General features: G+C 54.1%; 1 protein-coding gene across 3 annotated transcripts in view; it reads right to left on the bottom strand.

Moving 5' to 3' along the window:
• Nucleotides 1-21946, bottom strand: part of LOC119709201 (collagen alpha-1(I) chain-like) — an 87069-nt gene that overhangs the window by 28540 nt on the left and 36583 nt on the right. For 2 of the 3 annotated variants that reach the window (XM_038156641.1, XM_038156640.1), the window contains exons 2-10: nt 21067-21214; nt 20325-20483; nt 19243-19438; nt 18434-18571; nt 16919-16960; nt 8232-8472; nt 7839-8161; nt 5097-5141; nt 4026-4145 (exon numbers count right to left, since the gene is read on the bottom strand). In XM_038156641.1, coding sequence (XP_038012569.1) covers nt 4026-4145; nt 5097-5141; nt 7839-8161; nt 8232-8472; nt 16919-16960; nt 18434-18571; nt 19243-19438; nt 20325-20483; nt 21067-21214 — 1412 coding nt within the window. Of the gene's footprint in view, nt 1-4025; nt 4146-5096; nt 5142-7838; nt 8162-8231; nt 8473-16918; nt 16961-18433; nt 18572-19242; nt 19439-20324; nt 20484-21066; nt 21215-21946 lie in introns of those variants that run through there. The other variant, XM_038156642.1, reaches the window with a different exon arrangement.

Genomic DNA, 21946 nt, shown 5'->3' with positions numbered 1-21946 from the left:
GAGGGGAGGGAGGGGAGCAGCAGCCACGGGGATCTGTGCTCCTGGAACACTGCAGCCTGGGGCAGGGCAGAGGAGCCCTTCAGGGCACAGGAACCCTTCAGGGCAGAGGAGCCCTTCAGGGCAGAGGAGCCCTTCAGGGCACAGGAACCCTTCAGCAGCCCTGGGGGGACCAGCTCAGGCCTGGCAGGGCAGCTTTGGCTGCCCACGCTGTGTCACCCTCTGCAGTCACCCATGGTCACCCTGTGCCACCCTCTGCAGTCACCCATGGTCACCCTGTGTCACCCTCTGCAGACACCCCATGGTCACCCTGTGCCACCCTCTGCAGTCACCCATGGTCACCCTGTGCCACCCTCTGCAGTCACCCCATGGCCATCCCCAAGCTGTGCTGTGGCAGATGCCAACCCTGCAGTAGCAGCACATCTGTAAAAATTTTTCTTTTGATCCTTTTTCTCAAGGATCAATTTCTCCTTTCCCTCTCAGGTTCCCAGGCACCACTGCCCAGCCTGGCCTCCTGTTTTTAAAAGACAAAAGCAAAGGAGTCTGGCGCTGCAGATTAAGCTCTCCAACAACTGTGGGAGCCCCAGCTCTCCTTCCAGGACTCTGGGACTTCCCCACTGCTGAAGGCAGCTCCAGACCAAGCCAGCAGCAGTTCCTGCCCTCCAGCCACTCTGAGACAACTTCTTGGCAAAGCCCACATCTGTCAACACATCGGGAACACAAACACAGCACAGGGGCTTGGGCTGGAACCACGGCGGCCTTGAGCTGCTTTTCCTTCGTTCCTGTTCACAACAAAGGCTTTTTTCCATGGGAAGGGAGCGGGAGAGGCTGGGAGCAGCACAGCAGCCACAGCTGCTCCGGGACAGCCACCACACCCCCTGTTTTCCCAGCCCATCCTCCTGCAGTGTCCCTGGCCTGAGGGGCACCTTCCCTGCCCCGCATTTCCATGGGACGGGCCAACACAAACCCCAGGATACCCCAAATCCCCCAAACCACAGGGATCTGCTCCCTGGGGGCAAAACTGCCCCAAACCACAGGGATCTGCTCCTTGGGAACAGAACCACCCCAAACCACAGGGATCTGCTCCATGGGGGCAGCACCACCCCAAACCACAGGGATCTGCTCCTTGGAGGCAGAACTGCCCCAAACCACAGGGATCTGCTCCCTGGGGGCAAAACTGCCCCAAACCACAGGGATCTGCTCCATGGGGGCAGCATGGCCCCAAACCACAGAGCTGTGAGGGCTGCCAGCCCCATCCCCAGAGCAGCCGGTTCCAGCCCAGCCTTATCTCAGCTGAGATTAGCAAATCCCAGCCCAGGGTTTTGCGTTTTCCTGCTGCCGCCGGCGGCACCGCCAGGGTCACGGGGCCACAGACACAATGGCCCTGTGTGGCTTTGGGGTGGCCCAAGGCCCCCTCGGCAGACACTGCCTTCCCCTGAGATGGGCACTGGGCCAGCCCTGCGGGGACAGCGCCAGCACAGGGCCCAGGGGACAGCACAGGGCATAGGGGACAGCACAGAGCCCAGGGGACAGCACAGAGCCCAGGGGCCAGCACAGGACCCAGGGGACAGCACAGGGCATAGGGGACAGCACAGGGCATAGGGGACAGCACAGAGCCCAGGGGACAAGGGACAGCACAGGGCCCAGGGGACAGCACAGAGCCCAGGGGCCAGCACAGAGCCCAGGGGCCAGCACAGGGCATAGGGGACAGCACAGAGCCCAGGGGCCAGCACAGAGCCCAGGGGACAAGGGACAGCACAGGGCCCAGGGGACAAGGGACAGGGCCCAGGGGCCAGCACAGAGCCCAGGGGACAAGGGACAGCACAGAGCCCAGGGACAGCAGCAGAGCCCACGGCCAGGATCCAGCATCTCTCCAGCTCTGGCTCCCCAAGCACAGGCAGGACATGCTCCCTGCAGCACTCCAAAGTGGGGACACCAAGGAGATCCCAGCAACATCCACAGGTGTGACCCTTTCTGCCTGCAGGAGGGCAAAGCCTGAGGTCTCTGCACACACAGGCAAGGGAAAATAAAGGGAATTCTGACTGCAGAGCAAAGGATGGGAGCAGCTCTGGCAAGTGCTGTAAGCGTGGCCCGAGAGCAGGAGTTGATTAGGGAGGCTCTGCCCTGCTGGGAGGGGATCCCTGGCACAGAGACATCCACTGCCTCTGTCCTATCCCTGCACACATTGTGTGCCTGTGATGGACGCTGGCAGCACTGAGAGCTGCACAGCTCCTGCCCTGGGGCAGCAGCAGGATGAGAGAACAAGGAGGTTCTTCAGGTCAACCAAAACTTCAGCAGGTGATCAACTCTCCTGTGCTTCCCAGCAGGAATCTGATCTCTGCTTTGATCCAGTCCCACCCAAAGCCACAAAGATCTGGCCCAAGGACTCCCAGCAGGTCAATCCAAGCTCAGATCCAGACCAGCAGAAGACCATCCTCCTCCTCCAGCACCATCCCCACCCCGGGTGTGCAGTGCTGGCAGAGCAGAGATCCTCCTGCTGCATCCTCTCCCCAGCATCCCAGGCATTTGCCCCAGAGCAGAGGATGCAAGGATGGCTCTTCCCCAGTGAGCTGTGGAGAGCTCAAATATCTCAAACATTCTGCCCAGGGCCATTGTGGAGAGCTGGAGTGGGGGGCTTGAGCTCTCACCAGCCCATTGCTCTGCCCCTGCAGGGCCAGAGGGACAACAGAGCCATGCAAGGATAAAGCAAAGAGCATTCCCAGCCCCAGGAAAAGCCTGGGGCACTTAGACACCCAATGCCTTCAGCTGCTGCCCTGCCCAGGCCAGGCTCCACATGGAGTTTAAAATTAAGCTTAATCACAGCAGTGGCTGTGCTGTGAGAAGCTGGGAATACTTGATGAGCCTGGCTGGGCTGTTCAGTGAGCTTTGGAGTCATCCCCTGGAGTTTTGCATCCAGCTGTGCAGTGCCTGAGGCACTCCTGCCTCCCCACAGATCCTGCTCCAGTGGGTCAGGTGAGAAAACACCTCAGGGAGAGCTGGATGGGCACAAACCCTGCGAGCCAAAGGCTGGGGCACAGCGGGGACAGGGTGGGAAACAGGACAGGGGCTTTGTCATCAGCAGCACAGAGCAGGAGAAGGGCTGCTCGTGCCTGGCTTGGACTTTCCCTGGGCCCTGCCCTGCAGAACCATCCCAGGGAGGTGATGGATGGACCATGGGGAGTCAGGATATCCTGGTGAGTCACAGGAGACAGAGGGACAGGGCACACGCTGATCCCATTCCACCCACAGGGCCATCCCCAGTGAGCTGCACCTCCCTCCTTGGCATGGCCCCTCTGCCCCCACCTCCCAGCCAACAATGAGGAATCTCAGCCACAGCAAACCCTTCCTGCCATCCCATCCCATCCCATCCCATCCCATCCCATCCCATCCCATCCCATCCCATCCCATCCCATCCCATCCCAGATCCCATCCTGTATCCCATCCCATATCCCATCCCATCCCAGATCCCAACCCAGATCCCATCCCATCCCATATCTCATCTCATCCCATCCCAGATCCCATCCCGTATCCCATCCCATCCCAGATCCCAGCCCAGATCCCATCCCATCCCGTATCCCATCTCATCCCATCCCAGATCCCATCCCATATCCCATCCCATCCCAGATCCCAACCCAGATCCCATCCCATCCCATCCCAGATCCCATCCCAGATCCCATCCCATCCCAGACCCCATCCCAGATCCAATCCCAGATCCCATCCCATATCCCATCCCATCCCAGATCCCATCCCATCCCAGACCCCATCCCAGATCCAATCCCAGATCCCATCCCATATCCCATCCCATCCCATATCCCATCCCAGATCCCATCCCAGATCCCATCCCAGATCCCATCCCATCCCATCCCATCCCAGATCCCATCCCAGATCCCATCCCATATCTCATCCCATCCCAGATCCCATCCCAGATCCCATCCCATATCTCATCCCATCCCATATCCCATCCCAGGGATGCAGGGAGCTGCTGGGGAGGTGTGAGTGCAGCAGTGCCTACTGTGGCTGTAACTCACCATGAACGACTGCCAGTCCTCCCTGGAGTTCCTCCAGAGCACGATGGTGGGGACACCAGGGGTGCCAGCAGGGCCAGGGTCACCTGGGGGGCCCGTCCTCCCCATGGCCCCCGGGTATCCCTGCAGAGACAAGAGCAGCTCCTTAAAACCAGCAGGGATTTAGGCCTCAGCACAGGCTGGACACAGGCTCTGAGCCAGGGCAGGGGCCGGGCAGGGAGGGCAGCCTGGGGCTGGAGGAGAAATGTCCCTGCAGTGATTCCATGGATATGAAATGGGGCTGGGCTGTGGGACACAGCAGTGTCCCTTCTACAGGTGACCTGAGCTGAAGCTGCTCCATCTCCCACCGAGAGCTCAAAGGGAAGAGAGCAGCTTGTGCAGGCAGCTCAGTCACAGAATCAGAATGTCCTGAGCTGGAGGGACCCACCAGGATCACCCAGCCCAGCCCCGTCCCTGCCCAGACCCCCCAGCAACCCCACCCTGGGCATCCCTGGCAGCGCTGGCCAAAGGCTCCTGGAGCTCGGGCAGCCTCGGGGCCGTGCCCATTCCCTGGGGAGCCTGGGCAGTGCCAGCACCCTCTGGGGGAAGAACCTTGCCCTGAGCTCCAGCCTGAGCTGCCCTGGCCCAGCCCCAGCCGTTCCCTGGCTCCTGTCCCTGTCCCAGAGCAGAGATGGGAGCTGCCCCTCGGGAGGAGCTGCAGCCCCGGGGAGCTCTGCCCTCACTCTGCTCCAGCTGGACAATCCCAGAGCCCTCAGCTGCTCCTCACGGGCCCCTCCAGACCCTTCTCTTGTTCCTCTGAACGCTCTCTAACAACTCAATGCCAATTTTTACATTGTGGTGCCCAAAACTCCCCAGAACTCAAGCCTGGCTTAATCCTGAACCTGGGCTTAAAGTACCAACTAAACCCAGTTCCTTCCTCTTCCAAACCCACAGACAGGGCCACCACCCTGCAGTGTCAGGAGGTCCCACTGCCCTCTGGATGAAGAAGCCCCAAACCAGCCCAAACCATGGGTGGTGTTTGCCCCAGACCCTCCACCCCACTCTGGACACCCCTCTGTTTTTGTGGGTACTCACTTTGTCTCCTTTGGGTCCCACCAGCCCCCGTCGGCCAGGACAGCCCTGAAAGGCAAAGGAGCAGAGCTGTCACCCCAAAGGGAGATCCCACAGGGACTGAGTGACCAGGGCCACATCCCAGGGAAGCAGGGCCTGAAATGGCTGATTCAGAGCAAACCAGCAGCCTAAAGTCCCCAAGAAATACCCTAAAAACAGTGTGAGGTGGGAAGAGCCCCCTGGCATTGAACTGTGCCACTCTGCACAACCACAGAAACACCCCAGAGCAGGGAGGGGAGCAGGAGAACATCTCCTGACACCTGCAGAGGACAGGCAATGTGTCAGGGAAAAAAAATCCCCTGGAGTTGAATCATATCCACACTCCAATAGGGTTTGGACAAGGACAAAAATATCTGCTGCTTTTAACAGGTGGGAGATGTGATCTGGGTAAACATGCACATTTTGGCCAAGGGTGACCCCACCTCAGGGCCTCCCAAGGCAGAACCAGCCAGGTGGGAGATCCTGGCCTTTTGGGGTGACAGCAATTCCCTGTAAGCTGTTACCTGACAGCTTCAATTCCAGACACCAGCTTTGTCCTGAGACTGAAGGTCACCAGGTCTGAGGCCCACAGAGCTCCATAGCTCAGTTCCCTCTCCCTGGGGGCCCCAGAGCCCCCCTGCCCTCAGTCCTCAGGAGCAGCAACAGGACAACAGGAAAGGCTGCCAGGCTGGGGACACATCTTATGGCTTTGGCCATGGCAGGCACGTGCCACCACAGAGCTCCAGTCCTACACAGAACCCCAGCCTGATTTGGGCTGGAAGGGACCTTAAAGCCCATCCCATCCCACCTCCTGCCATGGCAGGGACACCTCCCACTGTCCCAGGCTGCTCCAAGCCCTGTCCAGCCTGGCCTTGGGCACTGCCAGGGATCCAGGGGCAGCCACAGCTGCTCTGGGCACCCTGTGCCAGGGCCTGCCCGCCCTCAGAGAAAAGATTTTTTTTCCTAATATCCCATCTAAACCTGCTCTTTATCCAAGCTCTTTTTCCTCTCACCTTGTCCTGCCCCTCCATGCCCTCAAGAGCCTTTTCCATCTTTCCTGTCATCTCCCCAACTCCTAAAGCTGGGCTGGAGCTTTGGGACCAGTGTTTCCATCCAGGACACTCAGGAGCAAGGACACAAATCCCATCTCCAGCCTTTCTCCAGGAGAGGAAAGCAGTTCCCCCCGGCTGGGTCCCTCCTGCCGCTGACAGCAGGGCTGTCACACGTCGTGACGTTTCCTCTGCTCCTGGGATTTTTTCAGCCTCCAGCATCTGCTCCTTTTGCCATTTTCTTCTATTTTTTCAGACAAGAGCTGCAGCAGCAAGGAGATGGCTTGAGGGGGAAGTTAGCAGTCCTAAATTTAAACCAAGCCTGGCTCAGGGATGATGAATTTAGTGCCAGGTCCCTCAAAGAGAGCCACGGAAATGGCCCTGCAGGATCCCCCCAAGCCCCAGGCAGAGCCCATGGCTTCCACAGGGATGGAAGGAAAAGGGAAGAGAAGGTGCCCAGGGTCACTTCGATGGGGAAATAAAATTTTGTAAAGAAATTATTAAGAAAATGGAACCAAATGAGTGAAATAATTTTGGCAGAATAAACAAACATGGAACAATATTTAAAAACATTTTTCAGCTACTCTTCAATGAAGACAAGACTCCTCTAAAGCGTTTTCTATTTCAAGTTTACCTTTTTTAAACAATTTTCCTTTTTTCATCCTCAGTGAAGACATAACTCCTCTAAACATTTCTCTAGTCTAAGTTTACTTTTTTTTTTCCCCTAAATTTCCCTTTTTTCATCCTGTACAACAACTGAATGACTTGAAAAACAGTCAGAACTTATTAGAAGATAAATTCAGCGCTCTGCTTTGAACCTGGCATTAATTTGGGGGTGAAGAAGCCAAAACCAAGGAAGCCAGCTGGGTCCATGGGTGGCAGGGGTTTGTGTGGGGGCTGGAGGAGATGGCTTGGTCCCCTCTGATCCCCTCAGCCTAATTCTGGGCTGGACCAGTGTGAAATAAAAACTCACAGTGTGATTAAATTATTTGAGACCATCTCTAGAGCCAGGAGGACAAGGCAATCATCTTCTCCCCAGTTTTCAGTGAAGTTTCTCCAGGAATATCAAAAACCTTTTCACAAGGTCAATGCACAGCTCCACTGTGCTTGCATGGGGAGGGTTCCCCACCCTGGAGAACGTTTCCCACCCTGGGGAAGTTTCCCCATCCTGGGGAATGCTTCCCACCCTGGAGAACGTTTCCTATCCTGGGGAAAGTTCCCCATCCTGGAGAAGGCTTTCCACCCTGGGGAAGTTTCTCCATTCCGGGAAAGGTTCCCCATTTTGTGGAAGGTTTCCCACCCTCGAGAAGGTTCCCCACCCTGGGGAAGATTTCCCATCCTGGAGATTCCCCATCCTGGATAAGGTTCCCCACCCTGGAGAAGGTTCCCCATCCTGGGGAACGTTTCCCACTCTGGAGACATTTCTCCATCCTAGGGAACACCCTGGGGAAGTTTCCCATTCTGGAGAAGGTTTCCCCATCCTGGGGAAGGTTTCCCACTCTGGAGAAGGTTTCCCATCCCGAGGAAGGTTTTCCATCCTGGAAAAGATTTCCTATCCTGTGGAAGGTTTCCCACCCTGGATAAGTTTCCCCGCCCTGGAGAAGCCTTCCCTGTGCAGTTTCCCCTGTCTCAGGCACCCTTCCCCACCACCCAGCCCTCCCTGCCCTCCTCCACTCACCGGCAGCCCCGGAGGTCCCGGCAGCCCCGGTGGTCCCGGCTTCACACAGCCCTGGTGTGCACGTGCCACCCACGGTCCGGGATGTCCTGCTCCAAGAGGAGGCTCCGGGCCACCCAGCAGTGCCCCTGCCCTCAGGGGACCTTTGGGGACGTTTCCTTTGGGAGCAGCTGGGGACACCTTGGGGAAGGGCTCCGGGCGGCGTTTGCCGGGCGGGAGCTGCCGCGTGCCCGCGTCCCCCGACAGCTTCTCCGTGGTGACATTCTCCTCGTGGGGCTCAGAGCCACGCTCCTTCTTGGCCGCTCGGGGGGGTTTGATGGAGGCTCCTGGGTGGAGGAAGCACTGTCAGATTCCCAGAAGTTGTGATGGAGAAAAGGAGGAAAATCATGGACTCACCTGAGCTTCTCCTGAGCGCTGGCCTGCCGGGGCCGGTGATTTTATTGTAGGTGGAGTTCAGCAGCTCAAAGCCTTCATCCTCAATGGAAAGGCTGCCCTCCTCCTCCTCAGCTGATGGCATCTCGTGAGCAGAGAGGGAAGCCAGGGCACTCCCATCAGGCTGGAGGTTGAGGGTCCTCTGAGTGTCCTCCCACGGCCAAGGTGGCCCTGGGGCCAAATCTGAACTGGTGAGTCTGGAGTCCTGAAAAAGGGGAAGGGAAAAAAATGAAGTTTGAAAGGTTCACTTATTTTTCCCCCTTTCCTGCTCAACGGCCTGCCCAGGGAGGTGGTGGAGTCACCAGCCCTGGGAGTGTCCGCGCAATGACTGAACATGGCATTCAGCGCTCTGCTCTGGGTGACAAGGTGGGGATCGGTCACAGGCTGGACTCGATGGCCTTGGAGGTCATTTCCAACCTTAATGATTCTATAATCCCTCATTTCCCACATGCAGGAATGCTGCTGGGGGAACAATGCAGGGCACAGCTTGTGAGCACCAGGCAGGAGCCCTCAAATTCTGGGACAGTTCATCCAGAACGAGCAGGACCCTGCACCCACCTGCAAACCAAAACTCACCTTCCACCTGTGCCAGGGCCTGCCCACCCTGCCAGGGAACAATTCCTAATTCCCAAGATCCCATCCATCCCTGCCCTCTGGCAGTGGGAGCCATTCCCTGTGTCCTGTCTCTCCATGCCTTGTCCCCAGTCCCTCTGCAGCTCTCCTGGAGCCCCTTCAGGCCCTGGCAGGGGCTCTGAGCTCTCCCCAGAGCCCACAGCCCAGTGACAGAAATCCAATCTGGAGAGCAATCACTAAAGAGTTACAGCAGAGGTATAAAGTGACAGCAGGGATCGATGTGTCCCTGCAGCCTCTGGATTCTGCTGTTCCTGCACATTCCAAGGCTCCTGGTGTTCTCCTGGGGGAGTGGTGCCAGCAGGCCAGAGGGGAGCCCGGAGCCCCCACCACACAGCTTCCCACTGCAGCAGCTGCAAACCTCTGAGGGCTGGGAAGAGGAGGCAGCCACAAGGCCAGGAGGAGCCTCCTGGATGCTTCCAGCAATTCAGTTTAAGGCTGTGACTAGCACAGGCCTCTCTCTGACCTCAGCTGTCACCTTGAATGGTCCCTGCAGGTCTCAAGGGCTCTGTCAGCCCTGCAACCTCCAGCAGAGCCCAGGCACTGCCCTTGGACGGGGGAGAACTTCAACGCTGGGAGAAATATCCACACTCAACACCCAAACACTGACTGGAAAAGGAATGAAACTTCAGAGGTCCTGCATTTCAAAATCCCACCACTTTTCCACCCAGCACCACTGAAAGCACCTCAGGCTGGGCTTGCGGGTGTGGAGGTCCTGGAGCTGCTCTCCTGGAGCAGCTGCAGCATTTCCAGCAGCCCCCATGGCCACCAGCCCTGCCTGGAGCCTGCTCCGTGCTCCCCTTTGCCTCCATGGGGACAGGGACAGCACATGGCACCGGGAGCTGGTGGCACCAGCCCTGCCTGGAGCCTGCTCCGTGCTCCCCTTTGCCTCCATGGGGACAGGGACAGCACATGGCACCGGGAGCTGGTGGCACCAGCCCTGCCTGGTGGCTCCTGGTGGAGGAGCTGCTTGAGGAACCAGCTGAGAGAAGTCACTAGAGGGAGATGCAGCCCCACGCTTGCCTTGCAGGGCCGGGAGGGAGGACCTGGAGAGTTCTTCCCATCCTTCCTCCAACATTCCACGGGCTGAGCCCTTCACCTGGCTCCCATTCTGAGCAAGAGGTTTTACAGTGAGTTCTGAGAGCCAGAGAGAAGTTTGGTAAGACGATCCATGTTCACCCCTGGAAGAATTTCCTACCAAGGTCGTTGACAAAGAAACCAAGAAAGAAAGAAGGAGAAATAAGAGAAACCTGCAACTGCCTGTTGCAATGAGCACTTTGTTTGTCTCTGTGACCAGTGAGTAAAGTGTAAACCGATGAGTTTTGTAAGAATGTACAAAAAGCATGCATGCTAGAATAAAACCAGTTTGAAGCCCTCTGAAAATGGAGTGTGTTGCTTTGCATTGTCTCCATCTCAACTCTGACACCATTCTACTCTGCTCCAGTGGCTTGGGAGCACCAAGGGGGATGTGCAGGAGCAGCAAGAAGGAAAAACAACAATTTCCCTGCCAGAAGGGGATCCTTCAGGTGAGAACCCAACGGGCCAAGCCCCATTTGGGGTGACCACGGGAGGCAGTGGAGCTCCAAAGGCAGCAGGAGCTGCTGAAGCTTTGACTCTGCTGCCATCACTTTGGAGATTTCCAAGCTCTTCCCATCCCAAATGCAGAAGAAAAGGGAAATTTTCACTTTTAAATTTTCAACTTTTAGGTTTGAAGAGATTCTTTCGTAAACACCTGAAGTGGGGAGCTGAAAAATAAAGTTGAAATAAAGAATTTTTCTTTCAGAAATTACACCGTGAAGCAGCGCAGTTTTGATGTTACATTTTTGTGCTTTGGGGGGTTTCTGATTAAAAGCAGGTCTTGAAATACACCTTTAATAGTGAAAAAAAAAATCAATGTATTTCAGCTTTCCAGCTTGATCCATATTTCTCCCTCCAACCAATTTTTCTAGTTTTGATCCAAAGCAGTAATTTCCTTAAAACACATTTTGCAATCCCCAGGACTGGAAAGTTTCAGCTACAGCAACTTAGTGCCTCATTTTGTACACCTTGAAGTGGAAAATGAATGGAAGACAGCAGCACCTCTCTGCTCCATGGGGCTGGCAGATTAACCCCAGGGACAACAACAGCCAGAAATTTAAAAACCAGCTTTTCGAAGGACAGCTACCTGTGGATAACAGCTGGCAGATGGTGCCAGGGAATGGTTTGCGTTGGAAAAGACCTTAAATCCCATCTCACTCCACCCCTGCCAAGGGCAGGGACACCTTCCATGGACCAGGTTGCTCAGATTTCCATGCAACTCAACCAGCAGGTGAGGAAAAGTGTGGTGAGAATTCCCAAATCTAATTAACCACGAGCTGAGAGGCGCTGCAGGAGCTGAAGTGTTCAGGCTCCCAAGAGGTGATGCTGGTGCAGAGCAGCCCCACGGGATGTGCCAGCCTGGGAATCCCAGTGGAAAGCCACATCCTGGCTTGGCAGCTGGCACTAGGATTCCAGAATTCCCACACAGTAAAGAAAAGGGAGTTTTAATTCAACTTCAACACTTGGCATGGGAAAGGTCCACTCTGGAAGCTCCCATCTGGCAAGGCACAGGGGAGAAGGGGCTCTAAGGAAAAACTACTGAGGCACAAGGCTGAATTATACTGGTTTGTGTAAATACAACTAAAAGCCAAAATCAATAGAATCCATCCTTGCTCCTCCAAACTGGCCAAATTTAGAGGAGAACCAGCTGAGAGGGACAAATTTGGAACAGCTCTGAAGCAGTCCAAAAGCGTGAGAGTCGAGTGAGGCATGTGGGTTTGAACTCCCAGAAATTCCAGCTGGGAAGTGGGGAAGGAGCCCAGATTGAAAGCAGCCATTAAGGATGACAGAAGGGAAAAAAGAAGGAATTGGCACGTGACAAGCAAGGCAGGGTCTGTGATTTGCAGAAAATTGGATTAAAGAAGGAAAATAAAAGCAGGAGAAGTGTCTGCCCCAGCCACATGTCGGGTCCCCATTGTCACCTGCCACGTGGCACTGACACAACCGCGTGGGAAGAGCTGGAGAACCCCAGTTCTGTCCACACTTAGAAAATCCAGATGACATAACCAAATGACAAGGAAACACTTCCCATTCCAGAGGGGACAGGGAGCAGAGGTTTCTCTATCCCAGCCCCAGAATTCCACCCCAAAAGCATTAAAACCTCAGGCTCTCCCCAGGATGAGCAGTGAATTCTCAGTTTGGCTCAGAGAGCTGGGGAAGCTCCAGGGGACTGACTGGGAAAAGGCTTTGTGTTGTGCCAATATGGAATTTAAAAAAAGAAAGGCATAAAAAAGGCAAACGGGAAGCTTTGAGTAATTACAGACCTCTTCCCTCAAGCTGAGCCCAAGCAAAATAACAGAACAACTGATATGGGGCTCATTAATAAAGAAACCACAGATATGCAATTAACGCCATGGTTTTGGAAAGGGTTTCTAACTTGGTATCTTGCCTGAGGAGCCTAGGAGTGTTTTATTGACAAAGATAACAATGCTGCTGGACCTCTGGAGGGCTTTTCAGCTGGAGCCACACTCCAAAAACTCCTCAGTGCCAAAGGGGTTAAAGCCCAGCTTGGAGCATCCCTGTTTTCAGAAGCCCAGACAACCACATAACATTCTGCCCTAGTTTTCAGCTGGGTCAGGCTGGGTAAAACAGAGTTCAAACCTCAGGGTCTTCTCCCAGGAAACGGATTTTTTTAATAGAAGCCTCTTCCATCCAACAGCCAAAGGTACAATGTGATTCACTCAAGCTCAAGATCAGAGATAGACAATTTTAAACTATTTTTTCCCAGCACTTTCTAGCATCAAGCCCTTAGAAGAGGCTGGACTATAGGGAAAAAAATTCAAAAATCAAGGTTGGACTGACTTAAAAGAGGAATAAGTGCCAGGAAATGCCATGGGCTGTGGCCAGCAGCAGGGCAGGTTGTACCTGAGGAGCTGCAGCACCCACAGCAGGCTCTGCAGGGGATAAACCCCTCCTGGAGCTCAGCACAGCCCCTCTGCTGTGCCTTCATTCCTGGGCAGGGGCTGCAGCCCTGGGCATGGCCACATCCTCCTGCAGCTGCTCCAGGCCAGAGAGGCAGGAGCCTTTTATTCCATGGAAACAGGAGCAGCTCAGCACAGGGATCCCCCACCCCACAGGGGCTGAAATGTTTGCTTACCAGTTTCCCATATCCCACCTGGGTGCTGGATTTGGGAAGGGAATACACTAAAATAATAAATAAAAAATAAATACATTTTAAAATATTTTTATAAAACAAATGTGATAAATTATTTCTAGTGCCAGATCCTAAAGGGGCTTCAAGAAGTTTGGAGGGGGGATATTTTACAAGGGCATGGAGTGATAGGACAAGGAAGAACAGTTTAAACTGGAAGAGGTTTAGATGGGATATTGGGGATAAATTCTCCCCTGTGAAGGTGGGGAGGGGCTGGGATAGAATTCCCAGAGAGGCTGTGGCTGCCCCTGGATCCCTGGCAGTGTCCCAGGCCAGGCTGGATGGGGCTGGGAGCAGCCTGGGACAGTGGAAGGTTTCCCATGGGAATGGGATGGTTTTTATTTGGGGATCCCTGTGACCCCTCAGCAATGCCCCATTTCCCAGGGGGATGTTTGAGGCTCCCTGATGTCCTACCCAGGCTCAAATTGAAGCAGCCCAAAATCCTGAGCATGCCTGCAAACCCGCAGGAGGGTTCCCTGTGCTCCCTGCACAGTCCTCCAGCACTGGTGCCTCACCTTTCCAAAAGAAAGGCAGGAGCAGCCCCATCCCTCAGGGCCCTCAGCTGGGAAGGAAGGCTCTGCTGGCCTTTCCCAGGGATGTGGCTGCCCAAGGACATGGAGCTGCAGCAGGACATGAGACACTGGTGGGAACAACAACAGCCTGGGAATCTTCTGGAGAAGCTGATGACCAACCAAGGCCTCGCTGCCACACTTCTGGCACGTGACAAGCCCTGAAAGTCAGCAAGGGCACAAAAGCTGCCCCCAGCTCATAAAAGGTTGGAGAGCAGCAGTAATTCCCACCAGAGGCTCCTCACAGCACCTCTGTTCCCAAAACAACATTTGTTCTCATGCTTGGGCAGGATAAACTCAGCAAAGGTTTGGAATTGTGCAGAGGGCTTGGGTTGGGTGGAACAGCACTTGGGTTTGGGATTAAAAACCTCTAGGGTTCAGTTCAACGGGTTCCTGTCATCACATTTATCCCACAGTGGGTTTGTGGGACAATCAATTACCCACAGATCTTATCCTACTGGAAACTGGATTCTGGGTGTGGCCACAGCTCTCTTCACAGAGAGCAGCAGGCACAACTTCCCAAGGATTTTTCCTGGGGAAGGCAGTGAGAAAGCTCAGAGAAGAAGAGAAAACAATTCTTATCTCTACTTGCTGCTCCTGTTGTGTGGCACATGTGGAATGTGTTATGGAGATTGTTTACCAAAGTGATTTGTTAACTGGACACTGCTGAGGGTTGTTTGGATTGCTTGGCCAGTTGGGTCAGAGCTGTGTCCTGGCTGTCTCAGACAGTCATGGGGTTTTCTTGAGTATTCTTTAGGATGGTATCTCTTTAGGATGGTATCTCTTTAGGATGGTATCTCTTTAGGATGGTATCTCTTTAGGATGGTATCTCTTTAGGATGGTATCTCTTTAGTTCAACCTTCTGAATCACGGAGTCAGAGCACATTATTCCCTTCATTGGGGTCACCCAGCATCAATATCTGAGCTCTTCAGGGGGCTGAGATACCAGAGCTATCAGGAACAACTCCTCAAGATAAGGCCTGAGAGCAGGGAGACAGAGATGGGCTCCAGCTGCCAGTCCCATCCCCACAGGGATATTTGGTGTTATCCCAGCTAATCCAGGGAACCAGCAGCCCCAGAGCTCCAGGGAAACTGTGGGGTGCAGGAGGGACAGTTCCCCCAGGAGGGCTTGTCTTTGTAAGTGAGGATAGGCTGAGCCCAAGCCTTTTGTGATGGGTTTTAAAGCCCAGCACCAGGAGTATGTGCAAGTCCTGATTTCCACAGGCTGCAGGCTGCTCTGACTGGACAGCAAGGATGGAATTTTAGGATTGAGTGAGCCTGAAGGAGTGATTCCCACACCAGCTGTGCTCACTGGCAAACCCAAGCACGAGAGAACAGAAGTGCCATGACCCAAACAAGCCTTTCCGCAGAGCTTTCACAGCATTTTTAAATCAAGAAGGTATTTCCCAACTAGTCTGGACTGCCCAGGAATTAAACCTGTGAAGTTTTGTCTCTTTGGAAATCTGTGGATTTCAGCCTTGACTGTTTGGTGACTGGCTTTAGGATCCCAGGTTAAGCTGCCTTGGAAAAGCCATTCAGCTCAGGAGCCCTCCTGCTCATGTTTAGGACAGGCAGTCTAGGAGAAAATGCAATGCAGCAGAAGTGGCTCAGCACCATTCACATCCCAAAGATTGCTCAGAAATGGCAATTTATTCCTCAAAAAAACCTGCCAAAAGGAGTGGGCTGCAATTCAGGTATCACTGCCAGTGACAAACTCATCTACTGCCTTCCCCCATTACATCTTCCTCTGCCATCACCCTGAGCCTCCATAATCATTTAGCTCTAATTAACAATTAAGGAATCCACCAATGTACTAATTTACTTCTGAACGAACAAAGGAACTAGAAAGCAGAGCTGTGGTCTGTGCCTGCAGCAGAGCTGGGCTGCTCCTCATTACTCCCAAACTCCTTTTTTATTCCTAATAAATCTCAATGCCAAAGATTCCAAGGCGTCTCTGCTCCTTATTAAGTGCTTGAAAAATAAACTTGTCCCAAATCCAGAATATTGTTCGTTTTCCCCTGCAGACCTATGAATTTCACCACTTTCCTTGTTATGGCAACGTCTTGCCAGGGTCTGGAAGAACCCACAGGTGGGAATCACACCCCAAAGAGGATCCAGCAGGATGACAGAGCCCACCTTCCAGAAGTGCCCAGGAAGGGTGATTTTGCCACCTCAGTTCAGTACAAACCCACAGCTCATTCCCCTGAGCTTCTGAGCCCAGAGCAGAGGGATGGACCTGGCCAAAAGGCCACTTGGCCAGTTCCAGTTTGGAATTCTCCAGGTGTAGCCAGGCAGTGGAAGCCAGGTGAGAGAAGAGAGACTGTCCCCAAGGAGTTAACAGGAGCCAGGAGGGTGAGGGGAATGAAGAACTCCAACTGCTCAGTCACACACCCACAAATCTCAATTTGCATTTGCTGTCGGGTTTTCCCCTCAGGATGTGTTTGCGTGGACTTGAACAACAAAGCTTGGCTAAAAATCCCAAATAAAGCAGGAACATAAAGGCAGCCTCAGTCAGAGCACTCCCTCATGTGCCCAGCACATGCACAAGAGCTGGGGACATGCTCCAGGCTCCAGCTGGGGGACAGCAGCTCCAGCAAGGAGCTCAGCACCAGGAGCTCCAGTGGGACTGGGGGCAGCCACCCCTCTCCCAGCACCAGATCCCAGGAAGCCAAGGAGGGCCCCAGAAGCACAACCACCCCTCCCACAGCGAGCTCCAGCCCTTCCCAGCTCCCCACTGACAGCAGGGAGATCCTGGGGGTCCCTCCCCAGGCAGGCAGCACATCCCACTATGGGCAGGAGCAGTGGGCATCCTGCTTTATCCCAAATCCTGTCCCCCTGCTGACCTCACCTCCTTCCCTGCAGGCTAATCCAGCCTGGCTCAGCTCCTAGGCAGATCCACAAATCCCCTGGGCAGGCATTGGCCTGATCCACCTCATTCCCTGCCCCACCACCACCCCTCTGGCTCCATGTCAACACTCGGGAAGGTCACCTGAGCCCTCACCATGACCTCCACCAGGTCTGGGACATGGCAAGGAATGTTCAAACCAATAAAGAGAGAGCTTGCAGTAAAGAAAATAACACTAACAGCCAAGAAAATCATAATTAGTGGCATTGTCTGGGTATTTCGGCTTTGCCTTATTGCCTGTTAGAGCAACTCCTGTCCCCAGGGGACAGCCTGGGGTGCCAGCACAGGGACATGAGGAAGGACAGTGCAGGAGCCATACCTGAGTAGATGAATCCTGGATTTCATTGGTTTCCTTTGGCACCTGGAGCGTTGGAGAGAGAGAAGAGGGAAAACATCACTGCCCAAGGACCAGCACTGACTTCAGCACGTGTTTATTGCTGGCTCCAGGACTGAGGAACTGCCTCTGCCAGCACAGGAAACATCCAGGGAATGCACAGTGGGAGCCAATCCTTCCCAGCAACATCAGGGAATGGCTTCTGATCAAACCTCTCAAGAGTCTGGGTGGGTGTTTTGCAGTTTCTGTTGATTTGGAAGCTCCTCAGTCCTGAGGAGGGCCAGCAAGGGATGGGAACTGGGGGGGTCCCACCTGCAGGCAATTTAATGATGCATCAAGTGAAATTTTCTGCTTGAGGGGCAAGACCCCAGAGCCATTCATGGGAGAGCTCCAGGCCTCCAGAGCTTGGGACAATAGAGGTTTCGTTTTGGGATGACCAGGGGCTGCACAGGCCACTCGGGGTTACCCTGGCCACTCCTCTCTCCCCCAGAGCAGGAGGTGACCAGCTCTGTGTTACACTCAGCCTGCTCCACACTCCCAGCACAGCCAGCTCCTCAGTCCCTCATCAGCAGGGCTTTCCCACAAACCCTCCTCTTCAAATCACCAACACAAACCAAAGCAGCCACTGCAGGGCTGTCCCAGGTGCCACCACTCCCTGTTCCCTGCCTGGAGGTGCTGGCTCCAGCATCCCAAAGGAATCCCTGGGCAGGAGCCAGGCAGGGCAGGTGCCCCATGCTCCCTCCCTTGGCACTGCCCTGTCCCAGCAGCTGTCCCAGCTCCTCCCCAGCCCACAGACACGGGTTACACACCACGGGGAGGCTCGTGCCAGGCGCTGACATCCAGCACTTGCCTCTCCCCAGCTTTTTCCAGGCTCCTATGAAGCACTTCCTATGAAGGTAGCTGGCCTAAGATGTGAGGAATTTCCCTGGGCCAACTCCAGCTCCTGAGGAAAGCCTGGGTGCTTCATGTTTTGGGGGATTTATGATGTGATCTGGGCTTTTTGACACAGATATGTTGTTGAAAATTTCTTGAACACTGCAACAAAAGCAGTCAGCCAAATTTCCATTTTTCAGCAATGCTGGCAGAACTGAGGGACAGCTTCTGGAAGGATGATGTACCGAAGGGTGCAATGCTGCTGGGAGTGGGCAGGAATTCCAGAGTGGCGTCCAGTTCCCAGGGACAGCTTTCACTTCCTCAGCAGCACTGCTCCAGCTGCAGCATTACTCAAAGCCACCCACAGGAGCACATCCAGTCACAGCCACCCCTAGGCTTTCCCTGGATCCCAAACTCTCCCTTTAACTCACTCTCCTTGGCACCAAGCCCATCTGTGACTTGAAGGGATGGAAAAGAACCACCCCACCTCCTCCTATCCCATCCCAAACTGGAGATCCCAGCAATTCCAGACAACGCCCTGGGCTGGGCCTTTCCTTGGAATCTTGTGACACCGAGGAAAAGCTTGGCCCAGCAGTCCCTAAATTCGCCAGCTGTCCCCAGCCACACCTCTGGCCAGGCTGTTGGGAGCTCCCAGGGGGCCCTGTGGAGGCTGAAGGAGCCTGGGCAGGTTGAGTTGTAGCTGTGGCACTGCTCAGCAGCAGCTGCTGGGTCCCCCATCACGAAGGTCAGCTGTTGGAGAGCGCCCTGGAAGAGACAGAAACCAGAGTTTATGCTCCTGCTTCTTCCAGAGGAGAGGGAAAGGTCTGGAAGGGCCTGCAGGAGTGGTCATCTCCAGCTTCTCATAGCCAGGGATTTCTTTATAGGATGGTTTGGGCAATGAACATTCCCTCTGCTGCTTCAAGAGTTGCATGCAAAATGCCATGGCAGGGACACCTCCCACTGTCCCAGGCTGCTCCCAGCCCCAGTGTCCAGCCTGGCCTTGGGCACTGCCAGGGATCCAGGGGCAGCCCCAGCTGCTCTGGGCACCCTGTGCCAGGGCCTGCCCACCCTCCCAGGGAACAATTCCTAATTCCCAATATCCCATCCATCCCTGTCCTTTGGAAGTTTGAAGCCATTGGACGCACTTCCCCAACCAGATCTTTCCATGCTGACTGCACAGAGACTTCTCCACATGGTCCAAATCATGGCCAACACCAGAGCATGTGTGGAAATCAAGCCCAGAGGTGACCTGACTGCTGCCCCTTGTGCTGCCCTGACCCAAGCCCTCTGCACAATTCCAAGCCTTTGCTAAGTTTATCCTGCTCAAGCATGGAACTAAATGTTGTTTTGGGAAGAGAAGGAGATGGAAAGGATTCCATCAGAGGGAACTTGCAGCCTCATCCATGCAGGTGGAGCATACTCTGCCCAGCTCTCACCTTAAAGGGGATCTCGAAGGACTCGATGAGGCCTCCGATGATGATCAGCCCCTCAGTGTTCACTCCCATCCCAAAATAGTTGGACCAGCTGACTCTGTCCACCAGCCGACAGTCCACGTGCAGCTCCAGCCTCTCCAGGGAGATGCTGAGAGCCACTTGGTGCCACTGCCCATCGCCCAGGAAGGACACTGGGAACCTGAGGGGAAGGGAGGAAGCACAACAGCAATCTTCATCCCACACCTGATCCATGAGCAGGCTTCCCCTCTTAGCAGCTCCCAGGGTCCCTCAGGTATCCGTCCTCAGTGCGGACATGAGGAACAACCCAAGAATTCTTACAACACCATAGTGGCAGTTATATTTTCTGAAAAATCCCTTGGCCCAGGATTTTCTCCTGGGAAGCTGAGTAGCCTCGGAGAAAAAAGAAAACAAATTCTTATCTCATTTGCTTCTCCTGTGCTGTGCTCACATGTGGAATGTGTTTGGGGATTGTTTATCCAACAGGTGATTGTTTCATTAGTTTCATGTAAATTGTTTTGACTTAATGACCAATCAGGGCCAAGCTGTGTCGAGCTCTGAAAAAATTCATGAGTTTTCATTATTATCTTTCTAGCCTTCTGTAAGTATCCTTTTGGTATTCTTTAATATAGTTTAGTATGGTATTCTTTAATATAATATAGTATCATAAAATAATAAATTAGCCTTGTGAGAACATGGAGTCAGATTCATCATTCCTTCCTCCATCTGGGAGCCCCACAAATATGAGACACCATCACTTGATTCCCATGGATTTGGGGATGTCTACAACCACTTGAGGCATCTGAGAAATGACTGGGTTTGGGTCTTGATTTATCCCCAGGGATCTGAACCTTTTTGTTCTTTGTTTCCCAGAGGTGCATGGTTTTGGCAGAGTGGAGTCTGGCAGTGCCAACCCGCACCAGGTCTGAGGGACATCGCCTTCCTTCAGCTGAGGTGAGCTCAGCTCTGCCCAAAGCCCACCAGAGAGGGAAAGCCTGACCCTTGGCCTTGGGAGGAGAAAAGGAAGGAAGGAAAGGCAGGAAAACAGCCCCTGGGCTGGGACTCACTCGTAGTGTCTCCTCCTCGTGGTGACGAAGACCAGGGCGTAGGGGTTAATCCTGATCTGGAAGAGCACGTGGCTGCGGTGGCTGAGGATGGTCACCAGGCTGGTGTCCTCCTTCAGGGAGTACCTGAGCTTCAGCAGCACGCTCAGCTCGTCTGCAAACCTGGTGGAAAGAGGGGACACGTGCCATAGCGCAGCTGCTGCTGCGTCACCATCAACTGAGCTCTTGGGATAAAAAAATCTGAGTCACGGCACAAACGAACGAGTGAGAAGGAAAAATAAAGGGAAAAAAGAGCCAGCCAACAATCATTCCAGTTGAGAGGTTCAAAGAGAAGCAGCCAGGCCTAAATTAGCACTGCCCACACAACCTCAGCACGAGGTGATGAGGCCATGCCAAGGTGTGCTTCCTGCACCCAACCAAGAACAAACAAAGAACCCCAGAATGATTTGGGTTGGAGGAAACCTTCAAGTTCCTCTCATCCCATCCCTGCCATGGCAGGGACACCTTCCACTGCCCAGGCTGCTCCAAGCCCCGTCCAACCTGGCCTTGGACACTTCTGGGGACAGGACAAACTGTTCCAAAATGTAAGAAATTAAGGAAGCCCTGAGCTCAGAGCACAGAGGGGCTGAGTTATCTCCATGTCATCATGGAATGGGCTCTCCAAGGAACTCCTCAAACCAACAGCCGCGCCTTAGATAATTTTTGAGCCCCAGCAGCCCACTCCCATCCCCTGAAGGGAGGTTACCTGTCCCCAAAGGCCTCCCTGGTGGGAATGTTGAGGGTTGCATACTGCCCGATCTCCAGGATCCTGCACTTGCTGTGGTCGTAGCCAAAGGAAACATTGCTGAGGTCCTGGGCATGGAGAGTGATTTTGTCCAGCAGGTTCACCTCATCTGTGTTGGGGGAGAAGAGAGAGATGCTCAGTAGGCTCAGAAACCTGTGCTACAGGGCTCTGCTCTGTTTATTCTCCAGTGAGAGAAAACTGGACAAATTGGACAACAGACAAAACCTGCAGGAAGAAGAGTGTCAATTTGGGAAAATTAAAAGTCAGTGCACAAATTCAGCAGACTCAGATCACAAAAACCATCAAAAACCATTCAGACAATTTCACAAACAGCCAGGTGAGATTTCTGAATCACAATATGAGTTTGGGGGCCACTGTCCCAAAGGTAGGAAGGGCCATTCCTTCCCCAGCTGTGGTGGTACCTTCACAACCCCAGAGTTGGGATGCTCAGGGCTGTAAAGCAGGGCCCGGGACACAAATGCCCCAGACCACCAATCCTGGAGCAGCTGGGTACAGGAATCCTGCTCATCCTTTCCCAAACTTCCTTGTGGATGCTGTAAATAAAGAATTGGATCAAGGAGTGGGAAGAAGTCGCTGTGTCCCTCAGCATGTCCTGACCAGAGGGTGGGGACACCCCACTCTGCCCAAAGCGGGGTTCAGCCCAATCACAGGGTCAGGAATTCCAGTGGGAATTCCCAGGAAGGAAAGGATCCACTCTGAATGTGCTGTGAACTTTTGAGATGGTTTGAACGGGGGAGAGCCCCTGCTCTGACCTGTTTGGCATCACCATGAGAAACTTTTCACTCCCCTGGTGAACAGACTTTCTCTTCTCAAGTTCATC

Source organism: Motacilla alba, chromosome 17, assembly GCF_015832195.1.
Source record: "Motacilla alba alba isolate MOTALB_02 chromosome 17, Motacilla_alba_V1.0_pri, whole genome shotgun sequence".
Classification (NCBI taxonomy): Eukaryota; Metazoa; Chordata; class Aves; order Passeriformes; family Motacillidae; genus Motacilla; species Motacilla alba.
This window is presented reverse-complemented; position numbering and strand designations above follow the sequence as displayed.